This window comes from Oncorhynchus mykiss, chromosome 10 (genome assembly GCF_013265735.2).
Source record: "Oncorhynchus mykiss isolate Arlee chromosome 10, USDA_OmykA_1.1, whole genome shotgun sequence".
Taxonomy (NCBI): domain Eukaryota; kingdom Metazoa; phylum Chordata; class Actinopteri; order Salmoniformes; family Salmonidae; genus Oncorhynchus; species Oncorhynchus mykiss.
The window spans coordinates 56,968,576-56,994,556 of record NC_048574.1 but is presented as its reverse complement, the minus strand read 5'-3'; the positions used below and the strand labels follow the sequence as shown (position 1 = coordinate 56,994,556).

Sequence of the window (25,981 nt, the reverse complement as noted above, 5' to 3'; positions counted from 1 at the left end):
AAACTACTAAATGGCTGACAAAATGGCTATACAGACTATCTGCATTGACCCTTCTATTTTATTTTTGCACTGACTCTATGCACAGTCACTCACTCACTCACTCACTCACTCACTCACTCACTCACTCACTCACTCACTCACTCACTCACTCACACTTCAACACACACACACATACATAAACACACATACAATCATCATATACTGTATGCTGCTGCTACTCTGTTTATCATATACTATGTCCTGATGACTAGTCACATCTGGCCCTACCACTCCAGTATTCCTGCACATTGTATATATGGTCCTGGCACTGACCCTAGAACTGACCCTTTATATAGCTCACTTTACTTTCTCATGTTCTTCTTTTTTGTCCTGCTTTACTTTTTTATGTAGTACTACTGATATCGATTACTTCATTGTTGGGAAAGCAAGAAAGGCATTTCACTATTCTAGTGCACATGACAATGAACCTTGAAACTCTCTCTCGCTCTCTTCTCTCTCTCTCTCTCTGTCTCTCTTTCTCCCTCTCTACATCCTCTTAGCTGAAGTCTTTGTCTGGAGTAATTGCTTGCATGGCCATTTTGTTATTGTCAGCTCGGCAGAGATTTTGGCTGGGCCCCTCACTCAGTGGCTGACTCATACAGTACTTAAGGCACCCTATCCCCCAATAAGCTCAGTAGGGTTCTGGTCAAAAGTTGTGCACTATATAAGGAATAGGGTGCCGTTTGGGACACAAATCTATAATTTATGTCTAGTGCTTTCCTTTGTCTTAATATTTATGGGGGGGGGGGGGTACAAAACATTATGAACACCTGTTCTATCCATGACAGAGACTGAACAGGTGAATACAGGTGAAATATATGATCCCTTATTGATGTCACTTATCAAATTTACTTCGATCAGTGTAGATCAGGGCTGTCAAACTCATTCCACGGAGGTCCTAGTGTCTGCAGGTTTTTGTTTTTTCCTTTCAATTAAGACCTAGACAACCAACTCTATATTAGGAAGGTGTTCTTAATGTATAGTGTATAGTGTCTTAGTATAGTATTAGTGTATAACACACAGAGACAAGGAACCATCTTTTCTGCCCTCATCTGTGGTAGTTATACTACTCTGGTAGTGCTACTATTACTCTATTGGTGTCAGAGAAGCCATCTTTGATGTGATCATGGAAATTTGAAGTGAATTGTGATTGTGAGGGATTGCAGCTGGTAGGGCATTGCAGTAAATGGTAAATAGCAGCTGCCAATAGTGACACCTGCTGGGAATGACAGGTACAGTACAATAATAGTTAAAATGCATATTTGGTGTGCAGTGGCGACACCATTATTCAGGACAGGTGGGGTAGAGCCCCACATGTTTTGAGCCCCACATTTTTAGCAAAAATAAATAAAATATATTAACAAAAAAAATGGGGGCTTGCCTGTTAAGGCATGTTATTTTGGCATTCATACGTGTCACAAATCATTTAAAACATATATCATCACACACATGGTCTCCTTTTTGTTTTCTAGAGTAAGGCAGCTCCAAAATGCAGGGGCTTCAGCCTAGCTCAGTGCTTTCTGTGGTGGTGGTGGTGGTGGTGGTGGTGGTGGTGGTGGTGGTGGTGGGGCAAGTCAGCAGAAAATAGGAGCTTTGCGCCGTGATTGTCGCAGTGTTCTGTCACTCACAGGGACAGTACGTCATCGGCAAGTTTAAGTCCTTAGTAAGTGTAGACATCCGACATTTCAGCCCTTTGGGTCCGGCCATAGAGTTACATTACAAGTGTCCTTCCAAGAAGGCTCAAGGTCATTGGCCACAGATACAATGATGTCAACTCACGTTATATGTACAATAGCTTTGATAGTACTGATCATGTCAACATCTTACTTTTAATGTCTAAGTGAGCAGTCATCATCATGAATCAAGACCACAATCTACTGGCAAATCCTTTTTTAATCCTTGTCATATGAAGATAAATAATGAAGAGAAATTATAATGAAGTTGGAAATCGCAAATTCAACAATGGGTCGTTTGGAAGGAATCAGAGGCTAACTGCAAGCATTGCAAAGCAACCACTAACGTTAGCCTGCTATTCAATGGAGTAGTTGTGTGGGTTTTTTCCCCCGAGTTCCCACCATTAATCCAGAGAATGCCAGACTTTGATGACAAAATTTGCCCACAAAGGACCGCTTCACAAGGTGAGTCCAAAAATGTCTTGTATGCTGCTGCATAAATGATGTAATATGCAAGGGATATATATATATACTGTAGCTAAGAAAGTAATACTAAGTGCATGATGTGTAGTAAGCTGTTAGTAGCCCATGTGCCTCACCCTAATAATTTGGTCTATTGACACCAACGCTGTATTGTAAACACATCGTTCCTGGTCCGGTCTCGCTTGACAACTTTTTTTTTATACAGCTTTGACAGTGCTACTGATAGTAGTGGTGGCGCTTGGCTTGCACGTGCAAATTCAGCACATACAACATTCTGTCATAGAATTGTGTTGTTTGACGTGTCAAATGAAAGCTTATTTAATGTGTCAAATAGTGTTATGACGTGTATCTCTTGTGACACGCAAAGACCCAAACGGCGTTCAATGTGCCTCACCCCAATAATTTGGTCTATTTTCACCTCTTAATTTTGCCTACTGTTCTAACTTGGTGGTACACATGTAGCCATAACCTGAAATGTAATCATTGAATATTGTAAGAGCTTTCATTGTCTGTTTATATTTCCCATAGATTTATACTACGGTTCTTACTTGGTGTGCAGGGAGTACACAGTAAGAACGGCCCATATTTCTGAATTCTGTCCCTGTACATTTCAAAGGTGCTGAACAAATAATTATATTGACTACGTCCGTCGTCGCTCACTCATTAATTTCTTAATGGAAATCACGGACTGCCTCTTATCTGCTTGTCGTCCCCTTATGCCATAGTTTGTAAATCTCAATTGTCAGTGGAAACCACATTTGTTTAAGCAAGTCAGCCATATCAGCTATGTTTTTTAAAAGGCTGTAAATGAGGCTGAATTAACTATTTCGCTGCCAGACAAGGCTCCGCTGATAGTCAGGTGTAGCAGTGGTAAGGTGTTGGGACTGCTGTTGGGACAGCTTTATGTAGGCCATAACAGTTTGTGGGCACCCTTTGTCACTGTCATAGCGTAATTCAGGTATTGTTTAGTGTTATGATGTGTTGTGTTGTTAGTGGCTTGGCTGGCATGCATCCCACATTGTTTTTTTTGCCCCACCAAGATTCACCACTACTGGTCTTGTGTAGTTTGTCCAAACCTAGCTACTGTACAAAGTACCTGATACAGTCAGTTAAGGTTTCGCTAGTTCCTCAGTTGAATCGTTAGGCTAGAACAAAAGCCTGCACCGACCATGGCCACCCTCCAGAAATGACATAACATTTTTCTTAAAGTGGTATTTTTTTCCATTTTATTTTGCTTGACATTGACAGACGTCATTGAACCATCAGCAGATACAAACGAAACGAAAGCGTCTTTTTGGCAATGCAAAGAACAGACAAATACGGTAATCAATGGGTTCAAGGCTTTGATTCTGTCAATCCTTGTCCATTCAAAAGATAAATGACCTATCTTCTCTCTGGCTCTGAATGCAGTTAAGGTAAATACACCACGATACTTATTCAACTGGTCCAAACATTGTTTTCAATGTGACCTATCACTTTTATAATGCAATTTCACAGAGGTCTGCTCATGTCAGTTCATCACAGCTCACTTCACTCATTCACATAGCAAAATCATCAGATGCAATTATAATTACCCATATGTTATCCTATGTTTACCCATATCATCCCGAAATTGTCCTGTGCAATGGTTTCGTCATTCAAGTCAGTGGCTTTCACTTTGTTATATGCGTTTGCTCTGTTAAGACAACACACACCTGTGCCCGGCTGCATTGTGTTGAGCTGGATGGTCTGATCATAGTGTCTCCATGTTGCTGCTGGTTGTAGGGGTTGAGCTGCGTGGAGTTGAGAGTGAGAATGCTCAAAGGGCACAGTGACCGGCTGCTGAAGAGCCCAGCCTGTCATTGAGCAGTCAGTTTGACATCTTGCCACCTGTCCAGAAAGTGACTTTTCCATATCCACTCATTGTTCTGCATTTTGTCTTTTTAACGCAGCTCCAAGAAATAACGTTCCATTCCACTTCACTTCAATTTCCATCCAATAAAATGAAACAAACACGACACAATCATTAAAGGTTTGATATCATATTTTGGAGCAATTTGTGCTTGGATCAAAGTGGGCCATTTCCAGACAAAATGAACTCGGCCCTTTGATCGATGTCCAAACAACTCTCTGCAGACAAATGTTCTTTTCGGTCCTGTTTGTTTGCTGGTCAAATGTTCCCATGATAACCCCATGTTCCGATCTTACATTTTGTGGAATTTTCGCATTCCATTCCATGGTGCAAGTGGAAAAGAGCACATTCCTTTTCCTTTTACCTCTTTCTGGCTTGCAACGGCAAACCCCATCTAGGTGTTTTAAGGCGGAATTATATTGGTTATTCCCCATGTTGATACCCCAATGGCAACCCAACCATCAACCGCTTTCCCTTGCAGCGACACTGCAAATGTCATTGAAGAAGGTTAAGCAATTTAATGACAGTAGCCATCCACATTAGCCACTCCCTTTGTCTGTCCCTCAAGAATCTAGATGTCTGTCTCCTTCAGGCCGTAGCACTCTGTGAGGTCATAGATCTGATAGCAGCTCTGCTCGGCGACATTGTTGTAAATCCCCATGGAAACCGTGTCTATCTCAGTCCTCGCCAGGGCGGGGGCCGTGACGCCTCCCTTCCCGCCCGGGCCTCCTTTAATCTTATTTGACAGATTGTTCATCTTCTCTTTGAGCTGGAACGATGACTTTTGTAGCGGCGGGAACAGGCTCCACCCTTTAAAACTCAGTCCTTTAGTACCCTTGTAGTAGTGCGAGCTCCCACACGACTCGTGGTTGAGGGTGTACTCCGGTTGGCAGTCTGTCACCCTGGCATTGCTGATACCCATAATATCCATTTCCCTGCCACCTATGCCCTGGTGGTGGTGTCCCTTGACGGCCGTGCGCCAGCGCTGGTTGTAGAAGCGCCGCAGGACCCGGCGGCGGCGGTGGCACTGGCAGCGAAGGAGGCGGGTGAAGGCACGCTGGAACTCTTTGCTGGAGCACGGGTAGATGACAGGGTTAATGCAGCTGTTGAAGTAGCCCAGCCAGAAGATGACCTTAAAGACCATGTCAGATGGCTTCAGTGCCGGGAAGAAGGAGCCTGGGAGGGGACAGGGGAGAAAGGCGTTAGGATCTGTGATAATGTTTAAGATGACTTATGCTCTAGACATTTTCATCTCTCTTCATTTATAAACTTTGACTTTTTGTGTGTAAGACAAGAATTGGCCTGAAATGAGACATCTAGCTGGTTTTTCAATGCATCGCCAAGACCGAACCGCAGCTTCTTCGGGTAAGGTTAAGTGGGAGGTGTGTTTCTCTGTTAACAACAGCTGGTGCGCAATCTCTAATGTTAAGAAAGTCTCTAGGTGTTGCTCACTTGAGGTAGAATACCTCATAATAAGCTGCAGACCAAACGATTTACCTTTTGAGTTTTCATCTATATTTTTCGTAGCTGTCTATTTACTACCTCAAACCGATACTGGCACTAGGACTGCACTCAACAAGCTGTATAGGGCCATAAACAGCTGTATAGGGCCAGTGATTTTAATGCAGGGAATCTGAAAAACTGTTTTACTTCATTTTCCCCACCATGTCACCTGTGCTACTAGAGGGGAAATGCTCTAGATTACCTTTATTCCACACACAGAAATGCATACAAAGCTCTCCATCGTCCTCCATTTGGCAAATCTGACCATAACTCTATCCCCCTGATTTCTGCTTACAATGAAGTGGATGCTAAGCTGGAAGACTTTATAGCTAGCACAGAGTGGAATATGTTCCGGGATTAAACAGTTTACCACATAAATCACTGACCTCATTAATAAGTGCATCGACAACGTCGTCCCCCATAGTGACCGTATGTACGTACATATCCCAAGCAGAAACCATGGCTTACAGGCAAAATCCACACTGAGCTAAAGGCTAGAGCTGCCACTTTCAAGGAGCAGGACACTAATCCGTATGCTTATAAGGAATCCCACTACAACCTCTGACATGCCATCAAATAGACAAAATGTCAATACAGAACTAAGATCGAATCCTACTTCGCCGGTTCTGATGCTTGTCAGATGTGACAGGGGTTGCAAACTATCATGGGTTACAAAGGGAAACCCAGCCGCTAGCTGCTCAGTGATGCAAGCCTACCAGACGAGCTAAATTCCTTCTATGCTTGCGTAGAGACAAGCAACAGTGAACCATACTTGAGAGCACCAGCTGTTCCAGATGACAGTGTGATCTCGCTCTCTGTAGCCGATGTGAGTAAGACCTTTAAACAGGTTAACATTCACAAGGCTGCGGGGCCAGACAGATTACCGGGAGTATACTCAGAGCATGTGCTGACCAGCTGGCAAGTGTCTTCACTGACATTTTCAACCTCTCTCTGACCCAGTCTGTAATGCCTACATGTTTCAAGCAGACCAACATAGTCATGTGCCCAAGAACGCCAAGGAAACCTGTCTAAATTACTAAAGGCCTGTAGCACTCACATCTGTAGCCATGAAGTGCTTTGAAAGCCTGGCCATGGCCCACATCAACACCATCATCCCAGACACCATGGACCCACTCCAATTTGCATACAGCCCCAACAGATCCAAAGATGACTCCATCTTTATTGCACTCTTCACTGCCCTTTCCAACCTGGACAAGAGGAACACCTACATGAGAAAGCTGTTCATTGACTATAGCTCTCCAAGCTCATCGCTAAGCTCAGGAAACTGGGAATAAACACCTCTCTCTGCAACTTGATCCTAGACTTCCTGACGGGCCGCTCCCAGGTGGTGAGGGTGAGCAACAACACATCCACCACGCTGACCCTAAAAACGGGGGCCCCTCAGGAGTGCCTACAGAGTCCCCATTTACTCCCTATTTACCCACAAATGCATGGCCGCGCACGACTCCAACACCATCATTGAGTTTGCTGACAACACAATGGTGGTTGGCCTGATCACCGGCGGTGATGAGACAGTCTATATGGAGGAGGTCAGTGACCTGGCAGTGTGGTGCCAGGACAAAAACGTCTTCCTCAAAGTCACAGGAAACGGAGGGCCGAGGACGCCCCCATTCACATCGACAGGGCTGTAGCGGAGTGGATCACGAATTATCATGTTTCCACACACACCAACACAGTCGAGAATAATCAAATAAAATTGTATTTGTCACATGAGCCCGGATATAACAGGTTTAGACCTTACAGTGAAATGCCTACTTACAAGCCCTTAACCAACAATGCAGTTTTAAGAAAGTAATTACGAAATAAGCTCAAGTAAAATAAAGTAACACAATAAAATAACAATAACGAGGTTACAGTATTTACAGGGGGTACCAGTAACGAGTCAATGTGTGGGGGTACAGGTTAGTCAATGTAATTGAGGTCATATGTACAGTGGCTAGGCATAGATAATAAACAGCGAGTAGCAGCAGAGTGAAAAAAGGGGGTCAATGAAAATAGTCCGGGTAGCCATTTGATTGATTGTTCAGCAGTCTTATGGCTTGGGAGTAGAAGCTGTTAAGGAGACTTTTGGACCTAGACTTGGAGCTCTAGTACCACTTGCCATGCGGTAGTAGAGAGAAAAGTTTATGACTTGGGTGGCTGGAGTCTTTGACAAACTTGAGGGGCCTTCCTCTGACACCGCCTGGTAAAGAGGTCCTGGATGGCAGGAAGCTTGGCCCAGTGATGCTCTGGGCCGTACGTGCTGTAGTCAATGAATAGCATTCTCACATAGGTGTTTATTTTGTCCAGGTTGGAAAGGGCAGTGTGGAGTTGAATAGAGATTGGCATCATCTGTGGATCTGTTGGGGCGGTATGCAAATTGGAGTGGGTCTAGGGTTTCTGGGATGACGGTGCCGAAGTGATGCATGACCAGCCTTTCAAAGCACTTCATGACTACAGGCGTGAGTGCTTCGGGTCGGTAGTCATTTAGGCAGATTACCATAGTGTTCTTGGGCACAGGGACTATGGTGGTCTGCTTGAAACATGTAGGTATTACAGACTAGGTCAGGGAGAGGTTGAAAATGTCTGTGAAGACACTTGCCAGTTGGTCCGGGAATGCTCTGAGTACACACCCCATGACCTGTTTAAAGGTCTTACTCACAACGGCTATGGAGAGCGTGATCACACAGTTGTCTGGAACAGCTGGTGCTGTCATGCATGCTTCAATGTTGCTTGCCTCGAAGCTAGCATAGAAGGTCGTCTGGTCGGCTCGTGTCACTGGGCAGCTTGCGGCTGGGTTTCCCTTTGTAATCCATAATAGTTTGCAAGACCTGCCACATCCGACATACATCAGAGCCAGTGTAGTAGGATTCAATCTTAGTCCTGTATTGATGCTTTGCCTGTTTGATGGTTTGTCAGAGGGCATAGCAAAATCTCTTATAGGCGTCTGGATTAGTGTCCTGCTCCTTGAAAGTGGCAGTTCTAGCCTTTAGCTCAGTGCAGATGTTGCCTGTAATCCATGGCTTCTGATTGGCATATGGTCACTGTGGGGATGACGTTATCTATGCACTTATTGATGAAGCCGGATAAATCCCACTATTGGATAAATCCCGGAACATATTCCAGTCTGTGCTAGCAAAACAGTCCTGTAGGATCCGTGTCATCTGTCCACTTCCGTATTGGGCGAGTCACTGGTACTTCCTGCTTTAGTTTTTCCTTCTAAGCAGGAATCAGGAGGATATAATTACTGTCAGATTTGCCAAATGTTGGGGGAGCTTTGTTCTCATCTCTGTGTGTGTGTGTGTGGAGTCAAGGTGGTCTAGATTTGTTTTCTCTGGTTGCACATGTAGAAATGAGGTAAAACAGATTTAAGTTTTCCTGCATTAAAGTCCCATGCTACTAGGAACGCCGCTTCTGGAACTGCATTTTCTTGTTTACTTTTGGCCTTATACAGCTTGTTGACTGCTGTCTTGGTGCCAGCATCGGTTTGTGGGGGTAAATGGACAGCTACGAAGAATATAAATGAAAACTCTCTTGGTAGTGATGTTTCAGTGGAGAGGAATGCTTTGTACAGCCCCCACATCCCTAATCTCATCTCATCCCCGCCACGGTGTTGACCGGCCCTCCTTTCCCTCATCTCTCCTTGCCCTGGCTTGAGCCCTCTCCCTAGGGACCTGTGGGCAGTTTAGTTTAGATTGGAGCTGACGTGGCACACATGGACACTCACACGTTTGTTTTTACTATCCTTGTGGGGAACAAACAATTGATTCCCATTCAAAGTCCAATTTTCCCTAACCCCTAACCCTGAACCAAACTCTAACGCTTAACCTTAACGGGAAATTTCACAATATTTTATTTCATATTCGTCATCTCCAGCATCACCCCAACATCAACATATGTGAAAAGTGCGCTTTTCTATGTTTTGTACTAAAAAAGATAGAGGAAGATAAGTGTTTACAATGACATCATCAACCAATTAGTAGGAAATTAATTAGTAGGCAATGCCTACTCATAATTGGTTAAAATTACATAAGACACACCGATGTCATTGGAAACACTTGTCTCCCTCTATCTTCTTTTACTACAAAACATAGAAACGCCCCATTTTAACATATGTTGATGTTCCGGGGGTTAAAATGTCCTTTAAACCTTAACACCAAACCCCTAACCGTAAATCCAAACTCTAAACCTAACCCCTAACCCCTAACCCTAACCAGGGGTGAAAGTCGAATTTATTACTTCGCGGAATGGGACCTTCTATATGTGCACACTCTTGCATGTTTTTTTTATACTCCTAATCATATAATTTCATATAGAATCCCTATTAATTCAAAAGGATCTCTGTGGGCCTAGTCAACATTTATTGCCTTTTATTGTGGCATAAACACAACCAGTCATGGTTTCATATGATTGTCAAATAATGACTTCAAATGGCTCATTTACTAGGCTACCCGCGCACGTTCATCCACTCGAAACATATTACCAGCCTCATAAACAGTGGTCAATGGAAAGAGACATCGGCAACACAAAACACCAAGAAGTGTAATGACATTTGACGATTGTCATTAGGACAGAATTTACAAGTCCACTGCTGTCCGTGCACAACTTGGTGTCGGCCACTCGTCCCTCCCTTTGGCGAAATTTCAGTGTTTTCGTCAAACAAAGTTCCAAGTACATTGGCGTAATAGCCCACAGTTTTCTTGTCATTTTGATGTAATTATTGTGACCTTACAGTGAAATGCTTACTTACGAGCCCCTAACCAACAATGCCGTTTAAAAAAATACGGATAAGAATAAGAAAAAAAAGTAACTAAGTAATTAAAGAGCAGCAGTAAAATTACAATAGCGAGACTATATACAGGGGGGTACCAGTACAGAGTCAATGTGCAGGGGCACCGGTTAGTTGAGGTACTATGTACATGTAGGTAGAGTTATTAAAGTGACTTTGCATAGATGATAACAACGGAGAGTAGTAGCGGCGTAAAAGAGAGGGAGGGGGGGTCAATGCAAATAGTCTGGGTAGCCATTTGATTAGATGGTCAGGGGTCTTATGGCTTGGGGGTAGAAGCTGTTTAGAAGCCTCTTGGACCTAGACTTGGCGCTCCGGTACAGCTTGCCGTGCGGTAGCAGAGAGAACAGTCTATGACTAGGGTGGCTGAGTCTTTGACAATTTTTAGAGCCATCCTCTGTCACCGCCTGGTATATAGGTCCTGGATGGCAGGAAGCTTGGCCCCAGTGATGTAGTGGGATGTTCGCACGTCCCTCTGTAGTGCCTTGCGGTCGGAAGCCGAGCAGTTGCCATACCAAGCAGTGATGCAACCAGTTAGCATGCTCTCGATGAACCTTTTGAGGATCTGAGGACCCATGCCAAATCTTTTCAGTCTACTGAGGGGGAATAGGTTTCGTTGTGCCCTCTTCACGACTGTCTTGGTGTGCTTGGACCATGTTAGTTTGTTGGTGATGTGGACACCAAGGAACTTGAAGCTCTCAACCTGCTCCCCTGCAGCCCCGTCGATGATAATGAGACAATGCTCGGTCCTCCTTTTCCTGTAGTCCACAATCATCTCCTTTGTCTTGATCACGCTGAGGGATAGGCTATTGTCCTGGCTCCACACGGCCATGTCTCTGACCTGCTCCCTATAGGCTGTCTCGTCGTTGTCGGTGATCAGGCCAACCACTGTTGTGTCATCGTAAAACTTAATGATGGTGTTGGAGTCGTGCTTGGCCGTGCAGTTCTGAGTGAACAGAAGGTACAGGAGGGGACTGAGCACGCACCCCTGAGGGGCCCACGTGTCGAGGATCAGCGTGTCGGATGTGGTGTTACCTACCCTTATCACCTGGGGGAGGCCCGTCAGGAAGTCCAGGATCCAGTTGGAGAGGGAGGTGTTTAGTCCCAGGGTCCTTTGCTTATTGATGAATTTTGAGGACACTATCGTGTGGAACGTTGAGCTGTAGTCAATGAATAGCATTCTCACATGTTCCTTTTGTCCAGGTGGGAAAAGGCAGTTTGGAGTTGAATAGAGATTGCATCATCTGTGGATCTGTTGGGGCGGTATACAGATTGGAGTGGGTCTAGGGTTTCTGGGATAATAGTGTTGATATGAGCCATGACCAGCCTTTCAAAGCACTTCATGGCTACAGATGTGAGTGCTACGGGTCGGTAGTCATTTACGCAGGTTACCTTAGTGTTCTTGGGCACATGCACTATGGTAGTCTGCTTAAAACATGTTGGTATTACAGACTCAGACAGGGAGAGGCTGAACATGTCTGTGGAGACACCTGCCAGTTGGTCAGCACATGCTCGCAGTACACATCCTGGTAATCCATCTGGTCCTGCAGCCTTGTGAATTTTGACCTGTTTAAAGGTCTTATTCATATTGGATGCGAAGAGCGTGATCACACAGTCTTCCGCAACAGCTGGTGCTTTCATGCATGTTTAAGTGTTATTTGCCTCGAAGCGAGCATATAAGTAGTTTAGCTCGTCTGGTAGGCTTGTGTCACTGTGCAGCTCTCGGATGTGATTCCTTTGTAGTCTGGTTTGGAATGGTTTGCAAGCCCTGCCACATTCAACGAGCGTCAGAGCCGGTGTAGTACATTTCAATCTTAGTCCTGTATAGAATCTTTGCCTGTTTGATGTTTTGTCCGAGGGCATAGCGGGATTTCTTATAAGCTTCCGGGATAGAGTCCCGCTCCTTTAAAGTGACAGCTCTAGTCTTTAGCTCAGTGTGAATGTTGCCTGTAATCCATGGCTTCTGGTTGGGATATGTATGTGTGGTCACTGTGGGGACGACGTCATCAATGCACTTATTGATGAAGCCAATGACTGATGTGGTGTACTCCACAATGCAATCGGAAGAATCCCGGAACATATTCCAGTCTGTGCTAGCAAAACAGTCTGTAGCTTAGCATCTGCTTCATCTGACCACTTTTTCTATTGATCTTGTCACTGATGCTTCCTGCTTACATTTTTGCTTGTAAGCAGTGTCATGACGTTGGCCTGGGGGTTAGGTTTATGACAGTCATAAATACCTCTTCCCCACATTTTCCTCTTTCTACCCTACTGATGTTAAATTTGCAAAACACTTGGTTAACATAGAGATTCTGTGAACATCAGAAGGTGTGGGGAAATGAATTATATTCTGATAATTCGACCAACGGAATATATGCGGTGGTACTTAATGAATATGGTGTCAGTTCGGTTGTCATCTGAGACATTCTCATCAATGACAAGATGACATAAACTCTACAGTGGAAAGTCTACACATCAGAGTTATCGGATTCACATGGAATTGTTGTTCAATTTAAATGTTTGAATATGAAATTATTCGTGATGGGATGAGGCAGTTTAGGAAGGAACAGACAGAGTATCCCGTCTACCACACAACGACGTTACTACAACGTATCCAATTGACAACCATAGACATTCTTCAAAGGACTCGTTTGGGCAATACGGCCTTCCATCTACCACCAAACAACCGAAGCGCAGCTCAGAGTAAATATTTATTGCATTTTCCTTTTCCAAATGGCCGGTAATTTAGAATGCATAAGATACTGTATTTACGATAGCACAGCTTCGCCTTTTATTCCTCAGTCTTCCCGCTCTTTCACTAAAACCCAGCCCCTTTTCTTTTGTGTAACCAGCTCTCATATCTGTTCCGCCCACTAGGGACGTTTTCCTTTATGAAGTAATTTGTAATCAAGTTATGATTTAATTATGTGTATGTGTAATTCTGTGTGATTAGTTAGGTATTTAGTAAATAAATGATTAAACCCAATTTTGTATTGCTGATTCAAATTGTTAGCCACGGTTCGTGCAGATAACCAAGAATTTGCAACTTTCAGATGAGACTGAATTAAGATGACGATTAATATTGACTGCTATTGATGTAAAATAGTACTAGGTCTTTAAGAGTTTATTCGGAAGATAACAGCTCTATAAATATTATTTTGTGGTGCCCGACTCTCTAGTTAATTACATTTAGATGATTAGCTCAATCAGGTAATATTAATTACCGAGAAATTATTTAATAGAATAGCATGTCATATCACTTAATCCGGCATAGCCAAAGACACGACAGCAGGAATCAGGAGGATAGAATTATAGTCAGATTTGCCAAATGGAGGGTGAGGGAAAGCTTTGTATGCATCTCTGTGTGTGGAGTAAAGGTGGTCCAGAGTGTTTTTTCCCTCTGGTTGCACATTTAACATGTTGATAGGATTTCAATTTCCCTGCATTAAAGTCCCTGGCTACTAGGAGTGCCGCCTCTGGGTGGGCGTTTTCCTATTTGCTTATGGCAGAATACAGCTCATTCAATGCTGTCTTAAATGCCAGCCTCAGTTCTGTGGTGGTATGTAAAACAGCTATGAAAAATACAGATGAAAACTCTCTAGGTAGATAGTGTGATCTACAACTTATCATGAGATACTCTACCTCAGGCAAGCAATAGCTCGAGACTTCCTTAGATATCGTGCACCAGCTGTTATTTACAAAAATACATAGTCCGCCACCCCTTGTCTTATCAGAAGCCACTGTTCTATCTTGCCGGTACCGCATATAATCAGCCCACTGTATGTTGATATTGTCGTCGTTCAGCCACGACTCCGTGAAGCATAACATATTACAGTTTTGAATGTCCCGTTGGTAGTTTAATATTCCGTGTAGGTCATCGATTTTATTCTCCAAAGATTGTGCATTTGCTAGCAGAATGGAAGGAAGTGTGGGTTTATTCGATCGCCTACGAATTCTCAGAAGGCAGCCCGCTCTCTGGCCCCTTTTTCTCCGCCTCCTCTTCACGCAAATCACGGGGATCTGGGCCTGTTCCCCAGAAAGCAGTATATAATTTGCTTCCTACTCGTCCGACTCGTTAAAGGGCAAAAAAAGATTCTGCAAATCCATGGTGAGTTATCGCAGTCCTGATGTCCAGAAGTTATTTTCGGTTATAAGTAGCAGCAACATTATGTACAAAATAAGTAAAAAAATAAGTCACAAACAACGCAAATAAACAAACAAATAAACACAATCGGTTGGGGACACGTAAGAGGTCAGCCTTCCTTTCCGGCGCCGTTGTTAAATTGTGTTTTACCGGTACGGCATACCCACACTATTTATTTTGCTGGGACGCTGTACCGGACCATACCGCCTTACTTTTACCCCTGACCCTAACCCTAAATATATCCCTAAATCTAACCCCTAAGCCTAAAATAGCCTTTTTACTTGTGGGGACAGGTGAAATGTTGTCCAAATGTTACTTGTTTTACTATCCTCATGAGGAAAACACACACACACCCTCAGACACGTGATAAATTGTCAGAGTTGCTCCGGCTTCACAGGCACAATATCAGTAGCAAAGGTATAAATAACGAAAGAGAGGGACACTTGCAAGTGGACAGGAAGGGAGGTAGCGCAGTGAGGGAGGAGAGGAGAGGTTATTATCACCCAGCGTCTTCCACTGGAGTAGCTTTAACAACCTGACATAGGGTCACAACAGGCACCCTCTCTTGGCCAGCATGGCGGTAATTTGTGGGTAATCAGGCCTCTGAGATGAAAGCGCGTTCCTTTGGACAAGATGGGTGTGTGTGTGCATACGTGTGCGTGTGTGTGTGTGTGTGTGTGTGTGTGTGTGTGTGTGTGTGTGTGTGTGTGTGTGTGTGTGTGTGTGTGTGTGCAATGGGTAATTGGTGTGTTTGTATGTGCTTGTGTGCAATGGGTAATTGATGTGTTTGCATGTGCTTGTGTGCAATGGGTAATTGGTGTGTTTGCATGTGCTTGTATGTAATGGGTAATTGGTGAGCTAGTGTTGCCCTGAGGAATCCACCACCACCACACAGGATGTTTGGGGCATTACTGAACATAAATATTCCTTTAAAGAACCAGAAGACCCCCTGTGTGGGATCTGACTGATGACACCATTATAGACTACTGTACTGTTGTTGGATGTATGAGGCCCATTAGGCTACTACTGTACTGTTGTTAGAGAGGGCCCTACAAGGGGCCCCACAGGAAGCCACGGTATCATTAGGTGGGTGATGTAGACAGAGTGAAAGTAACTCGTGGTTCATTGTTTGAGGCGTGCTGTGTTTTTCCTCGTTGTTAGTGTTGTGTACTTTATGTAGAAGGCTGATGATGAAACAAAGATACAATGATCAGTGTGTTGTATACAGTACATCCTCTTTTCTGCCGTTTTGGGGAAATATACAATAGTTCGAAGACTATTTCAAATCTTTCAAATCTATTACTTGCTGTTATTGAGCTTGCCTGGTGCAATGGAACCAATGAAAATGTCCCTAAAGTGTGCCCATCTGGCACTCCAGGCAGATTCAAGAGAACGTTCTAAGTATTTGAAAAGATTTCAGACCCAGGTCTGTTGTGTGTACAGTACACACAGATGCATTATTCACATTCGCATGCACACACTATTAACTTTGCCGCAGGGGGTATGTATCATCTACCCTCCTTCCCCTAGTCTGCCCTCAACTGCCCAGTTTGAGATTGGCTTTCATCTGGTGTGGAGCTAGGAATCGTGTTTCAAGATTGAGTCACGCCAATTTACATTTGCCAGAAGGAGAGCTTTATGTCCTTTTGGTCCTGTTCTTCCCAAAGGCTTCACTGCTAACTAGTTCAACACAACAACACAGCATTAAAATGAACTATCAGACACAACACATCATGGAAAAAGTAGTTGTGTATTGATTCTAATTGGCAAAATGACAACTGTGAGCAATGACTTCCGATTGTAGTCACAAGTCATATGCTGCTTAGGAAGTGCCTGGGTTGAATTGGCTTGTTGCCTTGACACATCGCCGCTGTTGCCATGACCACATCAGCAGCGGGAGACGATTAACTACTTCATAGTACTTTAGCTGCTTTTAGGAGATGGTGGAGTCTCTTTTATGTGGAGCTTCTCTGTCGATAAGATGTTTTGTTTTAGTCTTTTGTGAGGATATGGTTTTGAAAAGTTCAATCGTGACCGTTTAAAAGAGTTCACAGAGTCCCAGCCCTACAGTGCCTTCAGAAAGTAGTCATACTCCTTGACTTATTGCATATTTTGTCTTACAATTTTTTTTTAATTGCCCATCTACACAATTTTCCATAATGACAAAGTGAAAACATGTTTTTAGAAATTTTAGCGCATTTATTGAAAATGAAATACAGAAATATCTAATTTACATAATTATTCACACCCCTGAGTCAATACATATTAGAATCAGCTTTGGCAGAGCTTTGCACACCTGGATTGTAGAAAATCTGGTTTCTAGGTATGTCCAAACTTTTGACTGGTATTTTACCTCAACTGGTACAGTATACCATCCAGCCCAGGAGTTTCCCTGGACTTGAAGGCTTTAATTGCATCTAGAAGTTCCTCCTCTGTAATTAGGCATCAGTGAGTTTTTTTGTATAGCTGTTAATTTTTCACTATTCATTTTTTTTTTTGTATCCTTTCAATTAACTTCAGTTAGTGGAGATGGAGGAACTTAAATAAAAAAATATGCTTAAAGTAAGTTGCTTCCTCTTTCAAAATATAGTTTGGTGAATCATGAATGACTCCGTCATTTGTCAATTATTTAAAATATTTTTCAAGCTCTGTCAAGTTGGTTGTTGATCATTGCTAGACAGCCATTTTCAAGCCTTGACATAGATTTTCAAGCCCATCTAAGTCAAAACTGTAACTAGGCCACTCAGGAACATTCAAAGTCGTCTTGGGAAGCAACTCCAAGGTGTATTTGGCCATGTGTTTTAGGTTATTGTCCTGCTGAAAGGTGAATTTGAATGTACTTTATTGCCTTATTGCAAACAGGATGCATGTTTTGGAATACTTTTATTCTGTACAGGCTTCCTTCTTTTCAATCTGTCATTTAGTGTAGTGGAGTAACTACAATGTTGTTGATCTATCCTCCGTTTTCTCCTATCATAGCCATTAAACTGTAACTGTTTTAAAATCATTTTGTAATCCCTGAGCGGTTTTCCTTCCTCCAACAGAGTTAGGAAGAATGCCTGTATCTTTGTAGTGACTGGGTGTATTGATACACCATCCAAAGTGTATTTAATAACTTCATTCTATGTTCAAAGGGATGTATTCAATGTCTGCTTTTTTTGTTTGTTTTACCCATCTACGAATAGGCACCTTCCTTTGCTAGGCATTGGATAACCTCCCTGGTCTTTGTGGTTGAATCTGTATATGAAATTCACTGCTCAACTGATGTACCTTACAGATAATTGTATGTGTTGGGGTACAGAGATGAGGTAGTCATTCCAAAATCATGTTCAACACTGTTATTGCACACAGAGTGAGTCCATGCAATTTATCTAACTTGTTAAGCAAATGTTTACAACTGAATTTATTTAAGCTTGCCACAACAAAGGGGTTGTATACTTACTTGACTCAAGACATTTCTAAAAAATATAATTCCACCTGGACATTATGGGGTAACATGTGTAGGCCTGTGACAAAAGTAATCGCAGTTGAATCCATTTTAAATTCAGGCGGTAACACAGCAAAATGCAGAAAAAGTCAAGGGTGTGAATACTTTCTGAAGGCACTGTATACATCAATTAAAGCGACAAGTTGAATGCTTTGAAAAATGCAGGTTGTGAGGAGCTGATGACGTCTTAGCGGTAATATTCCTACTTCCAGGAGAATCTCTGTAACACTTAGAGCCAGCAGATATAATGCGTTATCATACAGTTATAATGCATTGTAAGACTTATAATGGCTCATACAGTACATGCTTATAAAAAGTTATAAAGCATTATAACAGCAGGCTTTACGTTAAGTGTTACCGGATACTATTCTGCATGTCAGCCATTTCCAATATGTAAATGAGCTTCCTGTCAATCAACTGTGGTGTAGTGTTGGGGGAGAGGATTACTTTATTGAAGACGACACTCAAAGTAAAGGTCATTGTTCTATGAATCCATGCTTTGTAATTGAAACCTTGAGTGGAGAGGGCTACAAAGGACTGTGCAGTGTTGTGTGAGTGTTGTGCAAGCTTTGACAGGCGCCACTCACTAGGGGTGAGTCACCCACAGGTCTGGCTGATGGAGCTGGCTGGGCCATATGATACTTAGATACTTTGAATACAACATTGTTGTTTTTTTAGGGGGTTGATCAGCTTTAATATTGCAGATAGATTGTAGCTTCCATCAATGTAATTGTCTGCATCACTTCCAATCCCCAATATATTTGATATACAAATATACATACATACACATACATACATACACATACATATACATACATATACATACATACATACATACATACATACATACATACATACATACATACATACATACATACATACATACATACATACATACATACATTTACACATACCTTCATACATATAAATACATATACAGTACATACATATATGTACATATCTTTAAAAAATATATATTTCCTTTATTACCCTCCAACCCTAGTGAACAACAACGCTTAGACATGCATTTCCAGCTTATACATACTATATACATTTTATGGATAAAGTCTATTTTACAATAGTTCTACTTTGTTTGTTTTTACACCTTTCCTTCCTCGACCCTCAACCTCTCAACCCATTCTATTTCTAATGTCCATCCAGTTTGATTTCTGTTTGCCATATCTTTCAAACTGTGCTCTTTCAAAAAGGTTCTTAACCTATATACGTTTTATGAGCACAGTATGTTTTATATTAGTTATCTTGTTGTTATTAGTTGTCCCAACCTTCAGCTCCATTCAACCCCTCCCATCTATCTCTTAACACCATCCATATTGGATTTCTATTTGCCATATATTTTTCAACTGTGCTGTGATGTTTCGCAAACGTTCTGAACCTTTCTATTCTAATTTCTCTAGAGAATGTAAATTGAAAATATTTTATTTTGTTAAAAGTATTCCTATATTATTCATCGATTGACTATGACTTTTCAGAATGCCCAGTAGTGCTATCTGCAGGGTTAGCTCCAGGTAAATGTTGCAATTCTTCAGCCATTCCTGGACCTGTGACCAAAAACAAGCTACATATGGACAGTACTAAAACAAATGATCTAATGATTCTGCCTCTTCGCAGCAAAATCTGTAGAGCTGGAAAGGTTGTATCCCCATATAGATAACATTCTATTGGTTGCAAGAATTTTGTACAACAATTTCAATTGAGTTTAAATCGTTGAATCCGGCGTCGTTTTGAATCCGGCGTCGTTTTGCGTATCAGTTCATACACCATGTGCCAGAGGGAGATGTTTAGTCCCAGGGTCCTTAGCTATGGTGTTGAACGCTGAGATGTAGTCAATGCAGAGAATTCTCACATAGGTGTTCCTTTTGTCCAGGTGGCAAAGGGCAGTGTGGAGTGCAATAGAGATTGATTCATCTGTGGATCTGTTGGGGCGGTATGCAAATTGGAGTGGGTCTAGGGTTACTGGGATAATGGTGTTGATGTGGGCCATGACCAGCCTTTCAAAAGCTCTTCATGGCTATAGATGTGAGTGCTACGGGTCGGTAGTCATTTAGCTAGGTTACCTTAGTGTTCTTTGGCACAGGGACTGTGGTGGTCTGCTTGAAACATGTTGGTATTATAGACTCAGACAGTGAGAGGCTGAAAATGTCAGTGAAGACACTTGCCAGTTGGTCAGCGCATGCTCGGAGTACACGTCCTGTTAATGCGTCTGGCCCTGCGGCCTTGTGAATGTTGACCTGTTTAATACATTTTCAAGTTCATAACTGTGCACTCTCCTCAAACAATAGCATGGTCTTCTTTCACTGTAATAGCTACTGTAAATTGGACAGTGCAGTTAGATTAACAAGAATTTAAGCTTTCTGCCCATATCAGATAGGTCTATGTCCTGGGAAATGTTCATGTTTTCTACAACCTCATGCTAATCACATTAGCCTACGTTAGCTCAACCGTCCCACGGGGGGACCGATCCTGTAGAGGTTAAAGGTCTTACTCACATCGGCTACAAAGAGCATGATCACACAGTCGTCCGGACATAACTCCACCAGTCCTATTTATGAACATTATACCTTTTTTTTATTACATTTTTTACCAATTAGTATATTTGATTTTAACCACAATATTTGTTGTAGTATTTGTTCTGTCTTTTCTGGTGGATTAAATTGAAATTGCAACCAACTTTCTATGTCTTGTTTTAAAAATAGCAATATTTGGGAGATTAATTCCTTTCCAAATAACGGAAAGTAATAGGTTGTAATCTGAATAAAGGGAAAAAGGCCTTTCTTGAACATAGGGTGAGACATTTGCCAGAGAACCAGTTTGGGTTTTAAGTATTACTTTTGTATGACTGAAGCCTTTAGTGAGAGGTCTAATTCTGTAATATTTTATCATTTCTGCCCTCCGAATTCATATTCATTATATAAATAGGCCCGTTTAATTTTGTCTGGCTTGAATATTTTTTTCTCATATAATTTTAGAAAACTGTTTGCTAGTTTTAGGCAAGACCATTAGCAAATTGTTATGGTGAGTGAATGAGGACCCAAAAGCGAACTAACTTAAACAGAGCTTCTTTAATAACCAAACATAGGTAGGCTCAGATAGACCGGCAGATTCCGACAGGACAGGACAAGGTTACAGCAAACATGACGATAGTCTGGCTCAGGCATGAAACACAAACAAACAAGAATCCGACAAGGACAGGAGCAGAAACAGAGAGAGATATAGGGACCTAATCAGAGGGAAAAAAGGGAACAGGTGGGGAACGGGGTGAATGGGTAGTTAGAGGAGACAAGGGACAGCTGGGGGAAAGCGGGGGAGAAAAGGTAACCTAACACGACCAGCAGAGGGAGACAGGGTGAAGGGAAAGGACAGAGACAAGACAACATGACAGTACCCCCCCACTCACCGAGCGCCTCCTGGCGCACTCGAGGAGGAAACCTGGCGGCCACGGAGGAAATCATCAATCAGCGCACGGTCCAGCACGTCCCGAGATGGAACCCAACTCCTCTCCTCAGGACCGTACCCCTCCCAGTCAACTAGGTACTGATGACCACGGCCCCGAGGACGCATGTCCAAGATCTTACGGACCCTGTAGATAGGTGCGCCCTCGACAAGGATGGGGGGGGGGGGGGGGGAAGACGAGCGGGGGCGCGAAGAACGGGCTTAACACAGGAGACATGGAAGACCGGGTGGACGCGACGAAGATATCGCGGAAGAAGAAGTCGCACTGCGACAGGATTAATGACCTGAGAGATACGGAATGGACCAATGAACCGCGGGGTCAACTTGCGAGAAGCCGTCTTAAGGGGAAGGTTCTGAGTGGAGAGCCAAACTCTCTGACCGCGACAATACCTAGGGCTCTTAGTTCTACGCTTATTAGCAGCTCTCACAGTCTGCGCCCTATAACGGCAAAGTGCAGACCTGACCCTCTTCCAGGTGCGCTCGCAACGTTGGACAAAAGCCTGAGCGGAGGGGACGCTGGACTCGGCGAACTGAGATGAGAACAACGGAGGCTGGTACCCGAGGCTACTCTGAAAAGGAGATAGCCCGGTCGCAGACGAAGGAAGCGAGTTGTGGGCGTATTCTGCCCAGGGGAGCTGTTCTGACCAAGACGCAGGGTTGCGAAAAGAAAGACTGCGTAAGATGCGACCAATAGTCTGATTGGCCCGTTCTGCTTGACCGTTAGACTGGGGGTGAAAGCCGGAAGAGAGACTGACGGAAGCCCCAATCAAACGGCAAAACTCCCTCCAAAATTGAGACGTGAATTGCGGACCTCTGTCCGAAACGACGTCTGACGGAAGGCCATGAATTCTGAAAACATTCTCGATGATGATTTGTGCCGTCTCTTTAGCAGAAGGAAGCTTAGCAAGGGGAATGAAATGAGCCGCCTTAGAGAACCTATCGACAACCGTAAGAATAACAGTCTTCCCCGCTGACGAAGGCAGTCCGGTGACAAAATCTAAGGCGATGTGAGACCACGGTCGAGAGGGAATAGGAAGCGGCCTGAGACGGCCGGCAGGAGGAGAGTTACCGGACTTAGTCTGCGCGCAGACCGAACAAGCAGCCACGAAACGACGCGTGTCATGCTCCCGGGTGGGCCACCAGAAACGCTGGCGAATGGAAGCAAGCGTACCCCGAACGCCAGGGTGGCCGGCTAACTTGGCAGAGTGAGCCCACTGAAGAACGGCCAGACGAGTAGGAACGGGAACGAAAAGAAGGTTCCTAGGACAAGCGCGCGGCGACGGAGTTTGAGTGAGTGCTTGCTTTACCTGCCTCTCAATTCCCCAGACAGTCAACCCGACAACACGCCCCTCAGGGAGAATCCCCTCGGGGTCAGTGGAGGCTACTGAAGAACTGAAGAGACGAGACAAAGCATCAGGCTTGGTGTTCTTAGAGCCCGGACGATAAGAAATCACGAACTCGAAACGAGCGAAAAACAGCGCCCAACGCGCCTGACGCGCATTAAGTCGTTTGGCAGAACGGATGTACTCAAGGTTCCTATGGTCAGTCCAAACGACAAAAGGAACGGTCGCCCCCTCCAACCACTGTCGCCATTCGCCTAGGGCTAACCGGATGGCGAGCAGTTCGCGGTTACCCACATCATAGTTACGTTCCGACGGCGACAGGCGATGAGAAAAATACGCGCATGGGTGGACCTTGTCGTCAGAGAGGGAGCGCTGAGAAAGGATGGCTCCCACTCCCACCTCTGACGCGTCAACCTCGACAACGAACTGTCTAGAGACGTCAGGTGTAACAAGGATAGGAGCGGATGTAAAACGATTCTTGAGGAGATCAAAAGCTCCCTGGGCGGAAACGGACCACTTAAAGCACGTCTTGACAGAAGTAAGGGCTGTGAGAGGAGCTGCCACCTGACCGAAATTACGGATGAAACGACGATAGAAGTTCGCGAAGCCGAGAAAGCGCTGCAGCTCGACGCGTGACTTAGGGACGGGCCAATCAATGACAGCTTGGACCTTAGCGGGATCCATCTTAATGCCTTCAGCGGAAATAACAGAACCGAGAAATGTGACGGAGGAGGCATGAAAAGTGCACTTCTCAGCCTTCACAAAAAGACAATTCTCTAAAAGGCGCTGGAGGACACGTCGAACGTGCTGAACATGAATCTGGAGTGACGGTGAAAAAATCAGGATATCGTCAAGGTAAACGAAAACAAAGATGTTCAGCATGTCTCTCAGGACATCATTGACTAATGCCTGAAAGACAGCTGGAGCGTTAGCGAGGCCGAAAGGAAGAACCCGGTATTCAAAGTGCCCTAACGGAGTGTTAAACGCCGTCTTCCACTCGTCCCCCTCCCTGATGCGCACGAGATGGTAAGCGTTACGAAGGTCCAACTTAGTGAAAAACCTGGCTCCCTGCAGGATCTCGAAGGCTGAAGACATAAGAGGAAGCGGATAACGATTCTTCACTGTTATGTCATTCAGCCCTCGATAATCTATGCAGGGGCGCAGAGACCCGTCCTTCTTCTTGACAAAAAAAAAACCCCGCTCCGGCGGGAGAGGAGGAGGGGACTATGGTACCGGCGTCAAGAGCTACAGACAAATAATCTTCGAGAGCCTTACGTTCGGGAGCCGACAGAGAGTATAGTCTACCCCGGGGGGGGGTGGTTCCCGGAAGGAGATCAATACTACAATCATACGACCGGTGTGGAGGAAGAGAGGTGGCCCTGGACCGACTGAACACCGTGCGCAGATCGTGATATTCCTCCGGCACCCCTGTCAAATCACCAGGCTCCTCCTGTGAAGAAGAGACAGAGGAAACAGGAGGGATAGCAGACATTAAACATTTCACATGACAAGAGACGTTCCAGGAGAGGATAGAATTACTAGACCAATTAATGGAAGGATTATGACAAACTAGCCAGGGATGGCCCAAAACAACAGGTGTAAAAGGTGAACGAAAAATTAAAAAAGAAATGGTTTCACTATGATTACCAGAAACAGTGAGGGTTAAAGGTAGCGTCTCACGCTGAATCCTGGGGAGAGGACTACCATCCAGGGCGAACAAGGCCGTGGGCTCCTTTAACTGTCTGAGAGGAATGTCATGTTCCCGAGCCCAGGTCTCGTCCATAAAACAGCCCTCCGCCCCAGAGTCTATTAAGGCACTGCAGGAAGCTGACGAACCGGTCCAGCGTAGATGGACCGACAAGGTAGTGCAGGATCTTGAAGGAGAGACAGGAGTAGTAGCGCTCACCAGTAGCCCTCCGCTTACTGACGAGCTCTGGCCTTTTACTGGACATGAAGTGACAAAATGACCAGCGGAACCGCAATAGAGACAGAGGCGGTTGGTGATTCTCCGTTCCCTCTCCTCAGTCGAGATGCGGATACCTCCCAGCTGCATGGGCTCAGCACCCGAGCCGGCAGAGGAAGATGGTAGTGATGCGGAGAGGGAGGCGACGGAGAGCGCGAGCTCCTTTCCACGAGCTCGGTGACGAAGATCAACCCGTCGCTCAATGCGAATAGCGAGTTCAATCAAGGAATCCACGCTGGAAGGAACCTCCCGGGAGAGAATCTCATCCTTTACCTCTGCGCGGAAACCCTCCAGAAGACGAGCGAACAAGGCCGTGGGCTCCTTTAACTGTCTGAGAGGAATGTCATGTTCCCGAGCCCAGGTCTCGTCCATAAAACAGCCCTCCGCCCCAGAGTCTATTAAGGCACTGCAGGAAGCTGACGAACCGGTCCAGCGTAGATGGACCGACAAGGTAGTGCAGGATCTTGAAGGAGAGACAGGAGTAGTAGCGCTCACCAGTAGCCCTCCGCTTACTGACGAGCTCTGGCCTTTTACTGGACATGAAGTGACAAAATGACCAGCGGAACCGCAATAGAGACAGAGGCGGTTGGTGATTCTCCGTTCCCTCTCCTCAGTCGAGATGCGGATACCTCCCAGCTGCATGGGCTCAGCACCCGAGCCGGCAGAGGAAGATGGTAGTGATGCGGAGAGGGAGGCGACGGAGAGCGCGAGCTCCTTTCCACGAGCTCGGTGACGAAGATCAACCCGTCGCTCAATGCGAATAGCGAGTTCAATCAAGGAATCCACGCTGGAAGGAACCTCCCGGGAGAGAATCTCATCCTTTACCTCTGCGCGGAAACCCTCCAGAAGACGAGCGAGCAAGGCCGGCTCGTTCCAGCCACTGGAGACAGCAAGAGAGCGAAACTCAATAGAGTAGTCTGTTATGGATCGATTGCCTTGACATAGGGAAGACAGGGCCCTGGAAGCCTCCTCCCCAAAAACAGATCGATCAAAAACCCGTATCATCTCCTCCTTAAAGTCTTGATACTGGTTAGTACACTCAGCCCTTGCCTCCCAGATTGCCGTGCCCCACTCACGAGCCCGTCCAATAAGGAGAGATATGACGTAGGCGACACGAGCAGTGCTCCTGGAGTAAGTGTTGGGCTGGAGAGAAAACACAATATCACACTGGGTGAGGAACGAGCGGCATTCAGTG

General features: G+C 44.6%; 1 protein-coding gene across 1 annotated transcript in view; it reads right to left on the bottom strand.

Annotated features, from left to right (window-relative positions):
* Positions 1 to 3,406: 3,406 nt before the first annotated feature.
* The window catches only part of LOC110534329 (alpha-1D adrenergic receptor), a 37,441-nt gene continuing 14,866 nt past the window's right edge, over positions 3,407 to 25,981 (bottom strand). The window contains exon 2 of the mRNA XM_021619120.2: positions 3,407 to 5,262. Coding sequence (XP_021474795.2) covers positions 4,658 to 5,262 — 605 coding nt within the window. The 3' untranslated portion in view covers positions 3,407 to 4,657. The remainder of the gene's footprint in view (positions 5,263 to 25,981) is intronic.